Below are 21,739 nucleotides of genomic sequence, written 5' to 3' on the forward strand. Positions count from 1 at the left end.
TTTACCATGCTCTTAGGCAGCAAATTGGTACAGGATACAGTGAACATAAGGGTCACGTTACCTTCTCTGCTTAGTTCCAATGTACCCATCGCCATCCCAGTGGGTGCCAACTATGAGTCACACCAAGACAAGACTGGGTAAAATCATGCCATGAGGAAATCCAGTTTGGGAAAAGAAGTATCTTTTATATCCTGGTATGCCATACCTGAAGGTCCCTGGGTGACCCAAAGTGTTTGCCCTGGACTACTAATCTAAAGGTTGGTGGTTTGAGCACACCCAGCAGTGCTGTGGAAGAAAGGCCTGGCAATCTGCTTCTATAAAGATTACAGCCAAGGAAACCCTAGGGAGCAGTTCTACTCTAACACATGGAGTCATCATAAGTCAGAATCAACTTGATGACAATGGGTTTGGGTTAATGCCATACCTACTATGTTTCTGCTGCTTTAGGCAGGTCAGCCAAAGCACTTAAACATGGGTTTAGGCTCATAAAGTTCCACTTTCTATCATCACAGTCCTCCTTTTCAGTTGCTGCCTGGAATTCTCTTGACATATTCTTACCCCAAGAGTACAGGGCTTTATTCCAGCTCACTCCTTAAAAGAAAAAGGAGCAGGCAGGCAGAGAAGCTGATAAAGAGTTTAGTTTTTATTGTTATCCTGTGTTTGGCTGAGTGCAGAGCTGCCCTCACCACCATCAACCTCCTGGGTAGGAACAGGCAGCAAAGATAACTCCAAAGATGCAGTCACCTTGGGCCTTAGGCCTTATAAAATCATGAGCACAGTGAGTCTAGCTTCTGACACGAAGTGCAAAATCTTAATCTGGTCAGACTTCACAGAACCGGAGACAGTCATGGCTGAAGGCACGCTAATCAAGGAGCAAATCTGATGCCTGAGTTTGTCTTCCTCTGTTAACTGAAGAATCTGGACGCCACTCTGTCAGAGGGCCAGCGCTGCTGCAGCCGGGACCAGCAAGCTCACTGAGTGGTGTGGGGGTGGCTCACTGGTAAAACTTCTTGTTGGGGCTGTTTGCGTGGTCAATTAGCAGCTGGCACGGAGTGAACTGTTTACCATAGGCAGCCTCATACCTCCTGAGCCTGTCCACTACCTTCTGAGCACCGTACAGATCCACAAAGCGGAAGGGCCCTGCATAGAGAAACCAGACTTGGTTGAAGGAGACAGCAGCATGAGCTCTGAGATAAAGCAAGCTAACTGCCCGATTTGTAAGACCAACCTCCAAGACAAGGGGGGAAGCCGAGCCCAAAGACGGCTCCGATGTCTCCCTCTGCAGGTGTGGCCAAGATCCCTTCTTGCAGGCACATGACAGCCTCATTCACAAACCTTGTCACCAGGCGGTACTGGATGTCCTCATCAGAGGAGCTGTCAACAGGAAGAGACATCAGGCACATGAAGAGAAAAAGGGGAGGAAGGTGGGAGCTGCAGGCACAGGAGGTGATGGGAGGGAGGGTTGGTATGGGAGAGCTCCAAGGGACAGGCAGCACTGAACCTCCGCCTCTATCCAGAAGACTGTACCTGAAAGTCACCCTTTCCCTCAGCGGAGTTACTGGCCCTAATGAACATCAGATAATGCCTCGAACAGAGCTTGGCACAGAGTAGGTAACCAATAAATGTTTCCTGGCTTTAGCAACTGTCCGTTGCTCACAAATGATGATAAAGGATTTGTGAGGGTGGAGGGACTAGGACAGCCCACCTTTCTAGCTGCCCTCTGGGACCTTCTCAGCGAGGGGTGGGTGAGGCTCGGCTGTAGCTCTCACCCGATGCTGGCAGAGGCGAGGGGGATGGGGAAGGGCTCGAAGGGTACAGCACTCTGCCAGCGTCAGGAAGCTCCTTCTGCTCAGGGATGATGATCACAGCAAAGAAGCCTCAGGCCGCCCGAGATGCAGCTGTTTCTGTGCCATTAGCTATGCCAAGTGACTTACACATCAGGCTTGGGAGGCACCTTCAGACTTGCCAAAATACTGTCCATGTCAGAATTCAAATTCTTACTCTTCACACCCTCCTCGTAGATGTAAAAGCCCTTCCCAGACTTGCGACCTAAAAGCAGCAGTAAAAGGGAGAGTTCAAATTCTCAGCCCTCACCTGAGAATTCTCTGCTGGCCTGTTATAAAGCTCTAGCCTCTTTTGTATTTTGTATTCCTGAATTGTTTATCTAGCTAACCCTAGAAATTGAGTCTTCGTCAGAAGTGTTGGCAGAGGAGGAGGAAGCTGTCTCTCCTGGTGCTTGGAAATCTGTGTATCTGGATGAGAAAGGAACACTTGGGTGCGTTTTAACGCCTAGGCCTGAGTGCTGATTTTGCTGCCACTTTGCCAAGACAGAAAGCTACCTCTCAGGTGGGCCTCACTGTATTCTCTGTTGAAAGGTTTTACTTTTTCACACAGATGGCCAGACAGCACGGTAAAGCCTGGCCACAGGGCTTGCTCCTCAAGTATCAGAGATGTACTAAAGGTCTTGGGAAGGAGAAAATGCCCATCAGTCTTCCATGACGTGAGCCAGGTATGGCAGATTCCCGAGATCTGCAGGCCCAGCCTAAGAGGAGGTTCTCATGAAATCATTTTTGAAATTCCCTGTCACAGTGGGTGCTAGGCATAGGAAGTACTCTGTGGACTCAGGATAACTCTCTGGACTCAGGAAACTGCTCAGAACTCAGTGCAAGTCATGTTCCCTGGAGGCTACTCACCGAGGAAGCCCTTAGACACCATCTGCTTCAGCAGCTCCCCGCTTCCACTTCCAAACCGCTCCCCAAAGGCTTTGCCTAGATCTTCTGATACGTGGTTAGCTACATCCACGCCCACTTCATCCATCAGGGTGGCAGCACCCACAGGAAAGCCAAAGCCTGTGGTCAGGGAATCCAGTTTCTTAGGGCCAACTCCTTCCTGAAGGGGGAGTGGAGCAGGGACCTCAGAAAGTGGCCACCCAAGACCCGTCCCAAGGGCTCCCTGTGCTGCCCCAGACTCAGCCTGGTACGAAACCCACTTGGCTTTTGGGTGCCACCTGTGGAAAATCAGAGCCTTCCCTAACCTACAGTCATTTAAGAAAGTTTAGAGGTAAACAAATAATTCATTTCCTTCTTGTTTTCAACTCTGAATCTCAATAATAACAAGATTCCATGGCAGTCATGCTTCCTATGAATGAGAAAAGAAACATAACCTGAGCAGTGCCATAGAGCACCACCATCCCATGTCTAGGTAAGTGCCCAGTGAGCAGGACCCACCCCTTTCCTGAAAGTGAACCACTTGTATGGCCAGCAGAGGGGTCTGTGTGCAGCAGAAGCAAATGCGGCACTGAACAGAGCAGGTGGGCCCTGATTTAGATGGCCCCGGCCTCAAAGGGGACATGGGGACAGCGCATGAGAGTGTGTAGGGAGGCCTCTGGCTGAATGCAGGAGTGAGGAAGCTAAGGGAGCAGAGTTAAAATTGTGCCCATTTTGGTGCCTCACAAGCCTCATGATTTCCCACTGCTGTGTGAAGACAGCATGGAGGCCTTCCAGAGAGAAGCCAGGAGTTAGTATAGCAGAAGAAAGCTTATCGCTCATCTTGACATTATCAGTTTGGAGGACTGATTTAAGGAGTAGAAGATGCCTCAAACATCCTAGACAGCAATACTAACCTGGAGAATTTTTATGACTTCAGACATCATTGGTGCAAGACACCTGGTGGTATAGAAGCCTGGTCCGTCCTGCCGAGGGAGAGAACAGGAGCTGGTTGGCCCTCTGCTGCTGAGTCTGAAGCCACTCTCCTTTTCCCAGACATCATTTCAAAATTGAAGGTGGTTTATAATCTCAATCAGAATCTTTGAGTTAAACTGTGGGGGAAGCCATCCCAGGGCAGTATGGCTTGATTCAGTTGGCACAGCATTCTGTTCATGTCACCTGAAAGGTCTGTGGTGGCTAGGAGGCCTGCCATGCCCCAGACATTCCCCACTCCCCACTCCCACCCGAACCAGTGACACAGATACCACCATCCACACTATAGACAACCACGGGGAGAAATCACATCAAAAGCTGGTATACTTAGCCCAGAATAGTTACACAGAATAGTTATAAATGAGCCTGGAGGTATAAGGAGCCTTAACAGAACTTCTTAAAACCTGCCACTCTGTCACACAGCTCATACCTTAACCACAATGATGACCTTCCCCTGCTGGAGACCAACAGTGACAGCTGAAGCCGTTGTGTCCTTGGACGTTTTTTCGGTTGTGATAATCTCTAGCAGCTGCATCTTGTCCACAGGAGAGAAGTAATGCATGCCAATCACCTGGCAGGAGGAACAAAAAGCCAAGAGTCTGGATGCCAAGAAGCGAACCTAAAAGCCTTCCTTTTTTCCCGGGAAAATGGTGGGAGAGAAAGGTGGTTGTGATTAGAACACTGCTCGCTATAGTCAGGTGACTTCGTTCCACGGTTCTTTGATCAAAAGCTCAGTGTATTTGGGAAGCGCTTACTGGGAGCTGCTTCTTCCATCTGCTTCTGGAGCTTTTCACTGAGGGCATCTGACCCTGCTAACAACCAGTGCCAAAACCACAGCCAAATTAGACTCACCAGGCAAGAATGGATGAAGGTACCACTTACATTAATGATGCTGACGGTTTAGGTGAGAGGGTCCGCTTTTTGGGGTGGGGGGCGGGGGGCGGAGGGTGGGGAAGAGAATAAGTTGATCTGCTGGACTGTCAGAGATGTATCTGGGTTTTATACAGATGGCTCCTACCACCAGGAATGATCCTGGTTTAAATAACACTTTCTAATGCTCAGACACACTTGAAGACTCTAAACCAGTGATTCTCGAAGTGTGGTCCTGGACCAGCAGCACCAGCAGCTCCTGGAAATGTTAGAACTGCAACTTCTCAGGCCCATCCCAAGCTTACTGCATCCGACTCTCTGGGCGTGGGACGCAGAGCTGTGCTGTATGTAATAAGCCCTCCAGAGATCCTGACACATGCTAAAGTTTGAGAACCACATCTTTAAACTAACAGTCTTCACAAGAGAATTGTGAAAGAAATCTAATTCATTAATTTGTAGTTTTGCTTTTCCCCCCACTTCAGCTGAAAGGTATAGCTAATATCTACCATTTACTGACTGCTTACTATCCACCAGCCGCCTGTTCTTTAATACATTTATCATTTATTCCTTACATCAATCCATTACAGCCCTGTGAATTAGGCAGATGGGGAACAAAGACATCAAGAGGTTAAAATGAGTAAACTTGGGGTCAGTTAACAAGTGGCAGAGTGGGGTTCCATCACAGGTCTGCCTTCTCCAAACCCTGACCACTGACCACTAGTAATACACAAATCACTTAAATGCCATGTAAACTTATCAATCTCAAAATGGCTTCTAACTCCTGAACTTTTCTTTACTTATGACGAAAACACTTAGAAACATGGGACCAGACTTAGACTCAGTACCCGGGCAGAAGGAATTAGATGGTGGTGATCGATAATTTCTATACAATAAAATGTGCAGATCCTAATAGTGTTCAGTTTGAGCTGTGACAATTGTATATACATCTATGTAATCACTACCCCAAACAAAATATATTTATATCATTCAAGAAGGCTGTGGCTAAGGTGACCAACTTGTCCTAGATTGCCTGGGACTTTCCCAATTGTGACAGAGGTCCTGTGTCCCGAGAAACCCCTCACTTCTGAGCAAACAGTTGGTCACCTTGCTTTGGCTTTATTTTCATCTGAACGACATGAGGCAGACTACCCATGATACCTGGAGGCAAGGAAGGCAAAGTGACAACACTTGTTTCACTCTCGGGGGAGACTGAGAGGTTAGCATCAACTGAACAACGATGATTCTCCGTCATAGACTGTAAATGCTGCAGGGGTGCTGAGAGTGATGGGACACGGCCACTTTATACTGGTTTTGTGTCGCCCTCAGTGTCGGACTATGAGCTGCCACTTCTCCCTACAACTTCTGCCCTGCCACGGCTGAGCCTGCCTCCATCAGGCCCACATGGCTTCTCATCGGCTATGTGCTAGGAAACTAGATTACCCTGTATTAGCAGGCTTGGATAAACAGAAATAAGAACAAACAGGCCTTTGTCTTTTTGGCACATGGACTCTGTATTAACAATTTCTGCTGCTGAAGGGTTCTATGTTTTCCTGCCTGCCTCTAGCTGGTTCTGGTTAGCTGAGGCTCGTCAGTATTTTCCAGAGAAGTGAAATCTTTTATTCCTTCTTAAATGATTTCACTTCCCTTTAATTACTCTGGTAGATACCAAACTCCAAAGACAAATTTCTAGGCATCATTCCAAACACTTGCTGAAATTGTTTTATGTCCACCTTGTTCATGTCCTGGTCGAACGGTCTAAGTGAACCCGCAGGTGGGCACGTCCCGTCAAACCCCGATCCTCCATTCCCAGATCTGGAACCAAACCCATCCTGGACAGTCCCTAGACCTGCTCTGCAGCAGAAGCCATCTTTGGGAGCATTCTTCTTATTTTAGGGCCTATCCTTCAAGGCCTAATTGTAGGATAAAAGTAGGTTTTAAAGTCTGCACTCTGGACCTGAAAGGCAATACACACTAATGATACGAATCACTTATATTTTAGCTGTACTTCACTTATTCCTGCATCTCACACTGGTCCCAGCATTGGCTTTTCTGTGCTCAGCTTTTGGGAACACAGGCAGTCCCCAGGTTATGAACAAGATCCGCTTCTAACTCTGTCTTTAAGTAGAATTTGTAGGTAAGTCGGAACAGGTGCATACAGTTCATATTCAGCTTTACGTGTACTTTAGTGCAAGAAAAAGCTCCAAAGCCTTTTTAATAATTTAAAAGCTGCACACGCAGCAAGTGAAGATGGCTGGGCTAAAGAATTCCTTCTGAGTAGGGGCTGTTTCAAGTGTTTCAAAGTGAGGGCAAATTTACATTAATGTTAAAGGCCAAGTACAAGTTGTCCGTACGTCAGGTGTCCGTAACCCAGGGACCACCTGTACATTGTCACCCTCATCCACTGCATAACCCACACCGATCCCTTCCCCACTTGTGTTCCAAGCCTTCATCAGTAAACCATTTCAGTGTTTTCCTCTGTTCTGAATTTACCTTTTCAGGTCTTTTGCTGACAGCAGCAATTTTACTGATCGGGAGAGCAGAAGTGTTACTGGCAAAGACACAGTGATCTGGAATCACCTGTGGGGGAAGGCATTTAAGATTGTGTCAGGTAGGCCTGTGGGATGGCTAGAGTCCAAAGCAAAGTTAACGAGTGACATGTAGGCCCAGCCCACCCTCTCACCGAGAACTGCTCATACAGTAGATCCCATTCACCCAGACATTTAGGGATCACTAGGGGCTCTGTGTTGGCCTTCCTTGTTCTCTGGCCCATTCCCAGCCTTCCTCTAGTTATGGCCCATCACAAATCATCTGTCCCTGACCTGGGGACTGTATCTCAGTCCTCAGATAAACACTGAAAAGATGTCTTTGAATCAAGTCTCATTCATTTCAAGACCAAGCACAGGTGCCAACCCCCCACTTCTTCTTTGGATCTGCCTTCAGTTCTGAAAGCTTATGATGACTTGATAGCCCCCACCCTTCACCTTTATAAGAACAAGCATGCCTGCCTGCCTCATTTTATACAGTGTGTTACTACATAACCATATAAAACCACACTATAATTAACATGGTATTAGCTTTATCACCTGGAGAACAGTCTCTAATGCAGACTGAGCAACCTCTCCATGATCCCAGCTTATTCCAGTTTTTATTCAGATGCTTGGATCAAATATGTGGAAGGCACACCTGTCAAATTTATGCAAATCTGGGACAGGCAGAATCAGATGAGAATCAAGATTCAAGATACATTTAATATGTTAAAAAGCTGATGTGAAATAACATCAATTAGAATATGGATAAAGGTAAAGTACTTCAATCAAGAGTAGGGAAAAAAACCTATAGGTACCTGGTAGGTAAAACCCAACTCGGCAATAAACTTGTGATAAAGATCCTATGATTCTGTTAATCCAAAGCGTAATGTGAGCTGGCAGTACATGACCGTAAGAAAGCTAACAGACTCTCCAGCTGCACTGATACTGACATGGTTCTAATCCTCTAAGTGGGGCAGACCAGTGTCTCTAAAGATGGTTGGAGACAGGTGCGTCTTCCCCCCATCCAGAGGTGAAGTCTGTTTCCCTTCCCCTTGAATCTGGGTTGGCCTATGATTTGCTCTGACCAACAGGATGCAGCAGAAGTGTCCACTAGTTCTGGGTGCAGCCTCAGGACACCTGGTAGCTTCTGCTTTTATCTTCTTGGAAGCCAGCAGCCAGGCCGTAGAGAAGGTCTGGCTTGACTGCTGAGTGACCAGAGGCCACAGGTAGAGAGAGGCCATGTGGAGGAGCATTGGTGTGCTCCAACTCAGCTCCCAGCTGAAAGCAGTCACACAAGTGACTCCAGCCTACATCCCAAGGAGTTAAGGACCAGCTCTCTCTGCTGAGCAAGCCCTGCCCAAACTGCAGAACTGTGAGAAAATAGTTGTTTAAAGCAACTAAATTTTGCAGTGGTTTGTTACACAGCAGTAGAACACTGAGTCATGATGAAGACACTGAAGAAGACAACCAAGACAGTGAAAGATCTAGAGACAGTGTCTAATGGAGGATTTCAGAGGAATGAGCTTTGCTTAGTTCTGTGGGGAGTAAAGAGAGAGACTTCTAAATCCTTGAAGGACTGTCAAGTAAATTCAACTTTAAAATTTTCTTCTGAAGAAAGCAAAGGCCAGGAACACTGGAAGGATTTTCCTACTAATGGATGGATGGGCTGGATGCCTTCCTAAAGCTCTTTCACCTAATAGTCTCTGATTTTATAAGTACACATCTGTTCTGGACCTCACTCTTTTCCAACTTCTCAGAACAACTTCAAGTATCTCCTACTTCAGATGATTTCATTAGCTTCACTAGAAAAACAAGGGGCATATGACAATAACCACAACATACAGAGCATAACATTTTGAATTTTACTGTTCTCTGTAGTAATAATTGTTCTGCCTAGAGCTGTTTTTTTTTTTTTTTTACACTATCTGCTAAAAATCAATAATCCCTTAGTATCCCCTCTTCCTCATCTCTTTCATCAGACACCTAGTTCCTTCCCCTCTCCGTCCTATATGCTCAGATAAAACCCCTTTTCTCTTCTTTTTCTTTGCCTTCCAGGTTCTGTTCCATCCCTTCTCCCACTTAACCTTTGTGCTTCAACTATGTCTACTATAATGATTTGATCCCTCTTCTTCCTCTTTTCTTTGACCAGGGGCTTCCTAAATGCTAAAACTGACAAATACTAAAACTTTCTCCACTTTGATACCCCAAATCCAGATTTTCCAAAAGCAAATACCATCGCCTAATCTGTCAATGCCCTCCTCCCCACCCCGGCTGTGTCTGCTTTAGACGCTTTCAGAGCCCAATGGCCCTGGCTGAGCAGTGCCCTCCGAGGGCCCTGGGAACACGCTCCAAATGTCTAGGCTGAAACACTATCTAGCACAGATGGGACACAAGTCTAACCAGCGCTTCTGAACTTTCTCCCTCAGTTCAATCTAGCATTGCATTTTGTCTTAAAGAAAAGATTTTAACTGGAGGGCCTAGACATTCCAATAAGACAAAAACAAGAAACAAAAGACATAAATATTGTGCATATAACAGGATTGTTTACATAAAATATTGTAAGTAATCTAGAAAACAACTACTAGAAATAATGAATTATTAGCAAAGTCACAGGATACAAGGTGACTTACACAAAAATCAATTGCAGCAGACAGGTAGAAACTGAAATTTAAAATAGTGTTTCATTTGTAATAGCATCAGAATACAAAGTACCTGGGAAAGAATCTAAGAAAACACATGCAAGGCCTCTGTACTGAAAACTATAAAACATTGTGACAGCAGTTCAAGAAGATATAAATAAATGGAGAGATTCCATGTTCATGGATTAGAAGACCTAATATTGTTAAGATATTGATTCCTACCAAACTGCTCTATGGATTCAACATAATCACTATCGAAATTCCAGAAAGCTTTTTTCTTTTTTAAAGATACTGACAAGCTGATACTAAAATGTATATGAATGTCATATAACTAGATTAGTCAAATCTTGAAAAAGAGGAATATTTTGGAAAATGTGTGTATCACAGATGAAATTTGTTCCCAACAGAGCTGCTTCTCTTTATAGTTTCTAAACCTTCCTTGGGTTCAGAGTCACTAGGAGAACAGGGACTGTCCCCATACAGAAGGGTGACTTGGGATGCCTAGAGTGTTGCCACATCAGTATCAATTCATTTATCCCATTTACTAACTCACATTCCGTTTATCTAACCGTAGGTCAGTCTAGGCCCTGGTTGTCTCTCAGGCCTGGATTACTGCCATTTCTACTTTTCTGGGCACTTTCTTTATACCAACCGCTTTAAGTACTTGCTTTGTTCACATTATCCACTATCTCAAGAACTGGATATTGTACAGCATTTGGGATCAGGACCAAAGCAGGATGTCCACAGAAGGAGCATGTGAATCCTGCCTGGGGAAGCTGCTTCCCCCCAACTTCCTCTGCTGCCTAGACCTGAGGAACTTCAGTTATGGTTTGCAGTCAGCCAAAAAGCTCAAGACATCTTGCTCTATAACATTATTATCTGTATGCTTGGGTAACTAAACTGCCATAAGAATAAGGCTAAAGAACCCCGTGCTACTTGATTTTCTTCCCTTAGGACTTAGATTTGACCCTGACAGAATATACAGAGTGCACGGGCTCACATAAAGACTTATGTTTGGAAATGAATCCTGAGTTTCCTATTGTTCCTTTAAAAAAACAAACAAAAAAAAAAAACCCCACCTCAGCAGTAGGGTTCAAGTACAGGGGGCACCTTACTTACCGCCTCTACTTCCTTTAGCACTTTGTGCTTAATATTAAGGTCCTCAAAAACAGCTTCAATCACCATGTCAGCCTCTTCAAAACCCTGGTAATCAAGCTGCCCAGTCAAATTGCTGAAAATGGAGTCTCTTTCAAATGATGTTAGAGACTTCTTCTTCACTTTATCATTCAATCTAGAAAAAAACACATTCCTTGTCAAAGGGGAAGAACAGAAAACTAATATTTGTCGAATGCCCACAGATCCGACAGCACAATATGATGTGTTTTTCACCAACTCTATGAGGTTATCATATTACTCCCATTTTGGGAAAGCTGAGTTGCTCAGTCTCAGAGGGACTCATGGTCCAATAGCTAGTAAGGGAGGGTCCTGGTATTCAACGTCAGGCTGACCTCCAGGTCCACACTCTTCCACTACAAGATGCCTCCAAATGCCTAACATATATACTGCATCACTTGTAAAACAGTTAAATTTGCCAAGAGAAATAAACAACACAAATACGAAGTGAAAAAACGAAAGAGCAGCTCTGGTAATTCTCTACAACAGGAGACAGTCAATGGGTGACCTGGACCACCTGGATTTATATTTGCATATCTATTATTTTATGTTATCTGTAGGTGTAATCTCCTAGAAGGCAGATACCAAGCATTCTTCCTATATTCTCAATCCACTTCCCTCTCGGCACTGGTAGCACAGGGTATTGATTACATAAAATATTAACTCAAGGTTTCTTCTTTCCCACAGGGAGCTACTCACACATTTAACTGATTATTTTTTAGGTTTCAATCTGACCACACTTTCAGAGTGAATGACCTAGAATTTTCATTTGAATGAAGCTAACCCCCATTCATCACTAATTTCCTTAACCAGAAGAACAATTAAAAACACCAGATAGGTTCAAAGAAGCATTCAATTAAGGTCTTAACGGTATGGGCTCAAACCTCTTGGTTTCTGACAACCATGCCAGCAGACAGCAAGCAAGATGCTTGTCAGAGTTTAAACATTAGCAGTTGCCCTAATTCTAACGTGTAATGAAACTACTTCAAAGCGAGGATAGGAAACATGTTTACGTAATTCCAAGTCGGCAGCATGGTGAGGGGCACTTGGAGAGGCTGATGTTTCCCAGGTGAGAAGGGAAATCTGAGACAGCTCTATCCAAAGGAGATCAAGGGGAGGAGGCTATTCTAGAACAGCAATTTCCCACTTGGTGACTGTATGGAATGCTGTTTTGGGATCCTTGGATGCTGCCTCAGGGCAATATTGTTATCTAGTACATGCCATTTTTTGGGGGGAGGGGAGTCAGAATCTTTTACTACAACTCCTTGCTACCTTACAATAATCTGCTAACACAATTCAACCTGCCAGGTCCTGGTTAGCATTATGGTAGCAATATATGAGCTGCCCTGAAGAAATGGGATAACAACATACTTAAGGGGCATAATTCACTTGAAAATCAAAAAACTAGCTCACTCAGCTAAAAATCACATGCAGGACAGACTAAGTGCAGCCAGCTTGTCCATTATATTTGAGCAGAGAACTATGCTGAAACTAACTCCCAGTTTGCCTAAGCTGCTGCTCCATTTTTCCCCTGTGCAAAACAGGCAACGTGGTGTGGGGGGGTGGTGGAGGAAGGAGAGTAATACCACCTTTCTTAGTTAATTTGAAGGCAAGAAGGACACAGTCTGTTAAGTCCCAGACACTGCAGAGCCAAATCAGTTAACTGCTTCTCTACAGTAGTGCCAGTCAAGAAATACAAGGCTCAAGAGTTCTAATCCCAGCCCCACCTAGAGCATGCCTCCTCAAATCTCTCAGTTCTTTCAAAAGAGATCGAATTGTGCTGTTTCAGGGTTCCATAACAACGCAGCAGTTAAATGAGGATAGTATCAAAATTCACAAACTTGAGGATCTCTAGTCTCACAGTAAAGCGTAAGCTAAATGGCATTTAAAATTATCTAATAGATCTGCACTAAGAGACTACAAAGATGTTAGTGGTCTATAGCATCTGTGAAAAATAGATCAAAGAAGGGATTAGTATTTCTAAAAATCAAAGGAAACCTGGCTTAACTATGCAGTATCTAGTGCTCACTATGTTCGAGAAAAAAAGAACTTGTGAGGGGGAAAGAACCAGTCTAACTACTGGCAAAGGAGAGACAAGGCAGCGAGCAGGCTTACCCATTGAACACTTGTTGCTGTCCTCGGCCCAGCGCGGGTAGTGTAGCATCTTTAAGTATAGTCTTTAGCCCCTTATCCACAGAGACCTGGGCAATGCCGGCTCCCATCAGCCCTGCACCAAGAATAGCTAGATGCCTGAAAGGAAAAGACAAAATGACTTTTGGTAAACAACTCTTAATCATTTCAGTAAAAGTAGGAGATTGGCCAAATTATCATCCAAAAAGAGAGAGAACCTCCAGTAAGCCAACGAAAGCAGGCACAGCAATAAGGTGTTTAAGATAATTTTTATCTGTAGGAATACACTTCAGTAAATAACTGATTTTCAAAGTTAAGTGCAAAAATCTGTCAGGTCTAAAAGAATTGGTATACCCAAGAAGACAGAATTATATTGATCTTCGATCATGTCTGGAGATCGCTGACAACAAAACAGCCTAGTTTATGCTTAAGTACATGTACTTCTGTTTTCCATACAAAACCAACTTGCAGTGTTATGCTCAAAGACTACCCTCTCTTCTCCCAGTTACTTATTTGTCAGTGATTTTACCATTTTCTAGTCATCTCTGATTTCTTCTGAAATTTGCCCTTTTCTTCTCTCTATTCTTTCAGTCACCAACCTAATCTGTGCCTTTATCACCTCTCACCTGGATTGTTTCAAAAGCCTCCTGGATGGTCTCTTTTAGACCTTACCCTACCTCAACTACCCCATATACACACATTCTTCTTTTTTCCACCCCTGGATTCCTCCTGAACTTGTCAGGACTAGCTGGTTGACCCCTTAGTGTTCTAGAAGGGCTTCATGTGCATTATTAAACTGAAGATGCAGAAGCCACACAGGCAGTATAGCATTAAAAGGCGAGCTGGAGAGAACAGACATGAAACAGGCAAGCGGCATCTAAAACGCTTAGGCTGTAGGCTGAAGAAGGACAAGACTTTAACATCTGTGATGAGGCTATGGGGCTTTATGTTTTTTAATGAGGAAGTGTGAGTACCCAGAGATGGTATCTCGAGTCACAGGGATAGATAAGGTCATTAACTAGTGCATACTTATGAGTGCTTGGCTTACAGACTTCTAGGGGACAGCAACAGCGGGACAAGCAGCAGCCTCTGTAAGAGCCATTAGAGGGCTCTGGAGAAACTCAGGATAGGTAGGCGGAACTCTGAAAGCCAAAAGGTTCTTGGCAGGATTAAGGGACCCAATGTGATCAGGACAGAAAAGGCTTAGGGCAAGACTGAATTAAGATACAAATTGAGCCCTACTGGTCTTCCAAGACATCTGTAAGTTCTGCCACACGATAAAATTCACGAGTGTTTTCATAGGTACAGTTTAACTTACTTAACATCCTTCTGAGGGGCTCCAAATTTATTCCTCTTGCATTGGACCTGACTATGGTAAAGTCCCATCAAGGCCTTTGATTCTTTGGTCATTGCAAGCTCTCCAAATTTCTGAAACGTAAAGGGGAACAACAGAATGTAGGACTTGACAGTCTAGGTGATGTGGTACCTTTGGTGCAGGTCTCTCTGCAGAGCAGATAACTCACGCAAAGCCCGAGTTCCTCAGGGGGCCTCAGTGGCATCTGTGCAGCATAAGTCTGTCCCTCACCAATGTGTCTTTCCTTTACTCTTCTTCACTGAGGCACTTTCAGACCACTGCTTTAAAAAAGGTTTTGGGTACAACTGAGCTCTCAGACTGTCAACACCAAGAGGCTGTGGTAGTCTTTGTCATAGAATCAGAGTGTCAGAGTCAGAAGGGGCTTTCACAATCATCTCATCCATCTCTCTCATTTTAAAGACGGGGAAAAGGAGGCCCAGAGAAATGAAGTGATTTTGCTCAAAGCCATACTGACTCTAAATGGCAGAAATGGAGCTTGAACTCAGGTAGTATGACCCCCAAGTTCAGCTCTCTTTCAACTGCAGCAGGCTACCCCACATGATGCCTACCACTTTTAAAAGCATCTTAACACTTATGGAGAACAAGTCTCAAATTTGTGGTTAAGCGCATGAGATTTAAAGTCTGGGTTTGACAGAACTGGATTTAAATCCTGGCTCTGTCATTTCCCAGCTGTGAAGCTTTCTTCCTTCTTAAGATGGGAAAAACAATACCTGTTTTACAAAATTGTTGTGGGAACGTGAGTAATATGCCTAGAAGTTCTCAACTGTAGCTATTATCAGTAACATTACTAGCATGTACTGGTGAGATTACATTGTTACAAACAGCATTTCAAAGAAGGAATTCCTTGAATAAAGTTATTTTTCAGGACTTAACAGACCATGAAACAATGTTGCACAGAAGCAATGCTTTACTCATCTTGACTCAGCCTGTTCTATTCCATAAACCAGTGTTTTCAAAGTACACGTGGAGATCCATCAGCGGTCCATCAGCGGTCATGTATTTAGTGGGTCGTGATAAGCATTTTATAAAGTAAAATACATACAAGATACTGAGTGCAATGCACACAGTAAGGACAATTATTGATCTGTGAAACTTATGTTTCAATGTTTTTATATACATACATACGTGCATCTGATTATTACATTAAAAAAAATGCACTTCAATAAACATTCTAGAAAAAAGAAATATTTTCTGTAGAACCTGTCCTGTGCTCTTCAGATATCTTTTGTCCTATTGTCAAAGAGTAACCACTTCTTAATTTTGCTCACTTTTCCCCACTTAAAATCTAAAAACCACCAATCCACTCACACCTCAGATACCATTAAACTAGCTAGAAAAGTGGGAGGGGAGAGGCTGGTTCATGCGTCACTTCTGTCTTCTTCTTTCACTGGGTACAAAATACCTCCTTCATTTTCTAATTCACCAAAAAGAGACTGGGCTTTAGTATCATCTCAAGGCCCTAACATTCTATTAATGTATTCACTTTGTAACAACAAAACCAGCCAATTATGGGACAAAAACATCCAAATGAGTTCATTTCGAAAGGACTGTAACTCTGCTCCTGCTACTTCTAGTTATATGCTCATTACTGAGAGCAAGTTCAAACATCTGCAGAGTACCTGGGTATCCTTAGCATGTACTTGCTCACTCGGGTTAATCCTAAGACAAGATAACTACTGGAATAAAAATTTTACTAAGCTTTGGATACATTTTCTTTTTTCAGCTATATATAAAGAATTGGATCTTTGGTTCTCCTATTGTATCTAATACTAAAAAAAATGAAAGGAAATTAACTTTACCTGAGATTCCGAGAGGTAGCCAGCATCATTCCCTTGCTCAATACCAGTCTTTACCACCTAAAAACATATAAAGCACTTGTTCAGTGCTGGAATAAACCGGCGAGATAAACTATAATGCTGAATAAAATTGTCAGTGTTGTTAACCTTCAAAGACATATCAGAAGTCCAGACTGGAGTGAGAAAAAGATGACTGAGTGCCTGGTTGCTTAGAGGGACTTAATTCATCTCTGACACTACTGCTAAACCTAGCATAAAATGGAAGTAGACAAAGGGGGAAAAAAATAAGAGGAAAAGAACAAAGGTTCCATAGCTCAAACTCTTCTACATCCATCTTTGAATCCTGCTATTTTGTCAGAGAAAGAGGGAACCTCACCCCTTTCCAAGTCCACTGTCTCTATCTCTTCCTCTTAATTACCTTCCCTCCTGCTTACATTACTCTTCCAGCTTCCCTGCTATTCTCCAAATGCAGGCAATCCCCAAAGTTCCATTTTCAGCCCTTTTCTCCTTCAGATGCACCATGTAATTTATTATATTAATCATTAACTCTATGAAATTTAATTCAACATTTGGGATAAGTACCATCCTATCTACAATGGCAAATACAAAAAACGAAGAAATGACCCTGCACTCGATCACCACAGGTTATGGGGATGGCAAACTAAAAAAAAAAACAAAAACAAAGAATACAGAAATCTACATTCCTAAACCTGACTTCTCTGTCCAAACTACTGTTGCCTGAATTTCCCACAATATCTAAACAACACATCTAAACTTAACTCAGAATCTCTCTTTGGCAAGTCTCGACCTTTACATTTTTACTTTTACTATTATATGTCAGGGTCTTATTCAAATTTCAAGCTTGGATCACCAAAGTAGCTTCCTACTTTATTGCTTTACTTTGTCTCTTCTTCTAGTCCATTTTAACCCACTACCGTGAAGATGGCTCCCTAATAATCTACACAGGACAAAGGCCACATTTCTCAAGCCTATTATTGGCAGCCTTCTAAAATCTAGATTCAATCTGCCTTTTTGCAGACTAACATCTCATTATTCCCCTACAAAAACCAGTCTCACAAAATGTTCCTTGGAGAAGCTTGATGTTTCCCTGCTTCTGTGACTTTGCTCAAAATGCCCATCCTACCTGGCACTACTCTTCCTTCACCTATTCTCTACCTATTCTTCAGGCCTTACGTCAAATCCCATGAGGCTCTTCCCGATCCCTCTGGCTCACAGTGATCGTTCCTCTCTTGAGCACTTAGCAATTTCCCTGTTTCAGTTATCTGGCAATTAACCCTATGCTGCTATCTGATGTCTCTTATACTGTTTTCTGCCTTATCATATATATATACGTCTAGCACCCCAGCCCAGAAATTGAGATGAATGTAGGTAGGAGACTATGATTCATATTTTATGTACTCTGCTGTCTTCTGCTCAAGAAATACTTATCGACTGATCATTCTCAATTTTGAAGTCCCTGATTACATGCTCTCAGACCAAAGAGTTCTAAGTTTTAAAGGCTACCTTTAGATAGAAGTTTCTTCAACTCTGTTATCCCTTTAATTGTCCTTCTTAATCTTTTTCAGAACTTCCCTCTGTCTACTGGATCTTTTTTATAATTGGAGCAGTGAGACACTTTAGGTATTGGCAATGATTTTGACCAAGGGTAGGATGTAGCCATCAGTTTTGTTTCAACAACTTCTTACTTAATGCCCATATTTTACTGGCCCAATTGCACTGTAATGACTTAGGTTCCTTTCCCGGTTTATAACTGACAGCTTTGAACACATCAGCCAATGAGTACGACTAGCACTAACGTCTCCCAAATGTATCACTTCATGTGAGCCCTGTAGCCTGCTATGCTCTTCTTGTGTTTTTAGTACATACTTCAATAGAATTAAGAACTTCAGTGCTAACATACATCGTCCAGAATGCTAATAAAGAGCAGTGCCCTATACAAAGGGAGGAAATAGGAAAAACGTGGGAATATGGGGTAAAGACTCACTTCGATTATTTTCAGAGGTGCAGGATAAAGGCCTTTGGTCTGCTTTTGTACTTTTTCTTCCACCTTTTTGTAAACCTGTTGCCTGATAAATGGAATAGTCATGGCGTACGATGTCAATTCTGTAAGGTAAAAAATGTTTCAGACACTTAGTGGAAAAAGCCTGACCTCCCTTGTCAGCTTGTTCTGTAAACTCCGTTAAAATGTAGTAATTCTAGCTATCTGAAAGAATTGCTCTTTACTGTGATATACACAATCTAAATTTCAACCTAAGCACTTCTTTAAACATGGTTTAGTAGTGGATATGGCCCTATCCACTACTCCCTGCCAATGTATCATTTTTACTGATGTATAAAATTTTCTAAAATAGAAAGGCTAAAGACTGGCTTCCAGTGACCTGTGTAAGGCTCAGGACTTGATTCTAAAGCACAGTTGTAATACCTCTTAAGGATGACTTTAAGCTCAGAGTACGTAAACAATGTATTTACCCGTTCCTCATTTTGAACCTACAGCAAATAAAATTAAATTTCCTGGAAAGAGGCTTTGTCTTTAATAATGGCACTCACTTTCCACCAATCCCTTGTCTCTCTTTGGGGAAATCTTCTTATCAGCTAGTTCTTTGGCAAAAGTAACTGCGACTTCTTCTAGGTATTCGATTGTCCGTTCCTCTGGAGGTTTTATTCCTGGCCCTATAAAGATGAACAACAATAGACTAGAATGCTAATCAGGCTGACACCAGTCCCAGGTAGGCAAAAACCTAGGCATGCCAAAGTCAAAGGCTCTAGCACCCCTTTGCAGCACACCCTTCCATTTCAGACTAGAGACTGGTAGGTGGCAGAGTCATAAACTCTGGGCTCAGAGAAGGGGAATAACACTGAGCAAGGGTGCAGCAACACGCTGTAGGCAGAAAACAGGTCTGAAACCATCTCAGTCTAACTTCCACTTCCGAGAAGATGAAGTATGTCTCATGAGGCCTGTACTCTTTCTGTAAAACTGGAAAAAAATGAATAAATTGCAAAAACACATTTTTAAAGATACTGGAGAGTGGCAGAAGCAACAAGGACAAGATGAACTAAAATTTCAGAGAGAGAAGAGCCTTTCTGAGATGAACTGGTGATTCCTGCTAATTCTCTTCCCTGGGAGTGTGTGATGATCTTGATGTGGGCTAAAAATTGAACTTGGCTCAAGCAGAAAGATGCTACTGGGGTAAAGTGAACCCATCAGAGCTTTAAATGGTCACAAATAGATCACAGGCTAGAACAAACCAAACACAAAGCCAGTTTTCCCCCTGGAACATTTGTAAAGTTTGAGGGCAGTGTAGGAGGCCAAGGGGACTGGGTTAGAAAGGTAGAGTGATATCTCTCAAGGTGTCACAATGTTTAGGACACCAAATACTTCTGTATAGAGGGCCTACAATGGATATGCACCTGACTTCCCACTCCAGGCATGTGCCAGATTTTGAGCCTGCCTGAGGCACGAACTAAAGAGTGAGGCTCAAAAAATTCAAAGAGCAGAATTTACAGGGTTGAGAAGACACATCCACCAGGCTATAACTGAAAGCCTGGAAGAGCCATGCAGGGGGAGAAGGTGGCTGGAGTGGGAGAGGAAATCTCATTTAGGCTTTTTGTACTTAGGAGACAAAATCCCAATAGAGAGTAGAGCCTGAAACAAATACACAAGCAATTTCCCTTTTATGACATCTGCCCTATTTTGACCTTTGGATGGCAAAAGTACAAAGGGCCCATAAAAGTCATAATGCAACTCCACAGGGAGTCCAAGGCAACTGCAATTTCTGAGGTAGAATACTGGAGAGCAGCTGCTGTATAGTAAGAGAGTTCTGGCGATCTATTGAGTTGTATACCCCAAAGATATGTGGAAATCCTAACCCTTGTAACTGTAAATGGGACCTTGTTTGGGGAAATAGGGTTTTCCTTGCAGATATTATCAGTTAAATTAAACAAGGTCATATGGGAGTAGGGTAGGTCCTAATTCCTCTGAGTGGTGTCCTATAGGAGAGTCACACAGACAGGGAGACAGACGCCATGTGATGATGGAGGCACACGTACCTAGAAAAAAAAAAAAAAAGAAATGCCAAGAATTACCAGCAGCCACCAGAAACTAGGAAAGAGGCATGAAACAGTTCCTCTCTCAAAGCGCTCAGAAGGAGTGAACACGGTTAATACCCTAATTTATACTCCTAGCCTCAAGAACTGAGAGACAGTAAATTTCTACTCTTTAAAGCCATCAACTTTGTGGTATTTTGTCACATAATGCCCAGGACACCAAGACAGGCCCCTGGCAACTCTGGCCCAGTATTGCTCTGCACATGCATGAGAAGAAACAACCTGAGGCTGGGGAAAGACCCACCATAAAGGAGTAGGCCAAACAATTCCCAGCAGTCACACGCCTTGTAACATGTGATAGAGGTCTCAGAAGGGCATTGCCTTAATAAACCAAAACACCAAACCCACTGCCGTCGAGTGGATGCCAACTCATAGTGACTCTATAGGACAGAGTAGAACTGCCCCCACAGAGTTTCCAAGGAGCGCCTGGCGGATCTGAACTGCCAACCTCTTGGTTAGCAGCCGTAGCACTTAACCACTACGCCACCAGGGTTTCCACTGCCGTAACAGTGGCACTAAACTAGCTGTACACTCAAGGCTGTCCTGGGCCTGCCCTAAGAAAACGTAAGAGGATCCGAATGATCTGCAAGAAGTCTGACCACGAATACCAGAACAAAGTCCAAAAACAGTTAATAGGACAAAATCTAGCACTCAACTATGTAAAATTCACGAAGTCCAATAAAAATTACCAGATATGAAAATAAGAAAAAAAAGACCCATAATCAAGAGAAAAACCAATTGATAGAGACAGATCTGGAAATGACAGAGTTAGCAACTACACATTAAAAAGGTTATTATAAACATACACCATAGACTTAAGAAGGCAGAGGAAAATAGGGACATAATAAGGAGAAAATGAAGATATAAAAGTGTTATATATTACTTTTACAGATGATAAAAACAATACCTGAAATGAAAAAATACACAGGATTGGATTAACAACAGATTATATGCTGAAGTAAAAAAGCTCAGTAAACTTGAATACATGGCAATAAAGTATCCAAAATAAAATCCAGAGAAAAAGAAGACTGGGGAAACAAAAAAGGCATACTTTGGTACAATTTCAAATGATCTAACATATGTGAAATTAGAGCGGCAGCAAAAGGGCAGGAGTAAAGAGACAGAAAAACATTTGAACAAATGTCACAAAACAATTTGTGTATTAACTGTTTAATGAGAAACTAATTTGCCCTGAAAACTTTCACAATTTTCTCTACCTTCTTAAGTCTATGGCAAAAAAGAAAAACATCTGGACAAATAATAACCAAAAAGTTAGATGAAAACTATAAATCCACATATCTAAGAATCTCAATGAATTCCACATATAACAAGCATTTTTTTAAAAAAACCAAAGTGCATCATAAACAAATAGCTAAAATCATTAACAAAGGGAAAATCTCAGCAT

The 21,739-nt window shown here is 42.9% G+C and overlaps 1 protein-coding gene across 1 annotated transcript in view; it reads right to left on the reverse strand.

Moving 5' to 3' along the window:
* Nucleotides 1-625: 625 nt before the first annotated feature.
* HADHA (hydroxyacyl-CoA dehydrogenase trifunctional multienzyme complex subunit alpha) overlaps nt 626-21,739 on the reverse strand; it is a 40,712-nt gene continuing 19,598 nt past the window's right edge. Inside the window, exons 8-20 of the mRNA XM_049902711.1 lie at nt 18,778-18,900; nt 18,215-18,333; nt 16,213-16,269; nt 14,357-14,466; nt 13,024-13,158; nt 10,855-11,026; nt 7,059-7,145; nt 4,129-4,269; nt 3,623-3,691; nt 2,694-2,889; nt 1,935-2,049; nt 1,229-1,374; nt 626-1,140 (exon numbers count right to left, since the gene is read on the reverse strand). Of these exons, the coding sequence (XP_049758668.1) occupies nt 995-1,140; nt 1,229-1,374; nt 1,935-2,049; nt 2,694-2,889; nt 3,623-3,691; nt 4,129-4,269; nt 7,059-7,145; nt 10,855-11,026; nt 13,024-13,158; nt 14,357-14,466; nt 16,213-16,269; nt 18,215-18,333; nt 18,778-18,900 (1,616 nt within the window). The 3' untranslated portion in view covers nt 626-994. The remainder of the gene's footprint in view (nt 1,141-1,228; nt 1,375-1,934; nt 2,050-2,693; nt 2,890-3,622; nt 3,692-4,128; nt 4,270-7,058; nt 7,146-10,854; nt 11,027-13,023; nt 13,159-14,356; nt 14,467-16,212; nt 16,270-18,214; nt 18,334-18,777; nt 18,901-21,739) is intronic.

The sequence above is a fragment of the Elephas maximus genome, chromosome 12, assembly GCF_024166365.1.
Source record: "Elephas maximus indicus isolate mEleMax1 chromosome 12, mEleMax1 primary haplotype, whole genome shotgun sequence".
Lineage (NCBI taxonomy): Eukaryota > Metazoa > Chordata > Mammalia > Proboscidea > Elephantidae > Elephas > Elephas maximus.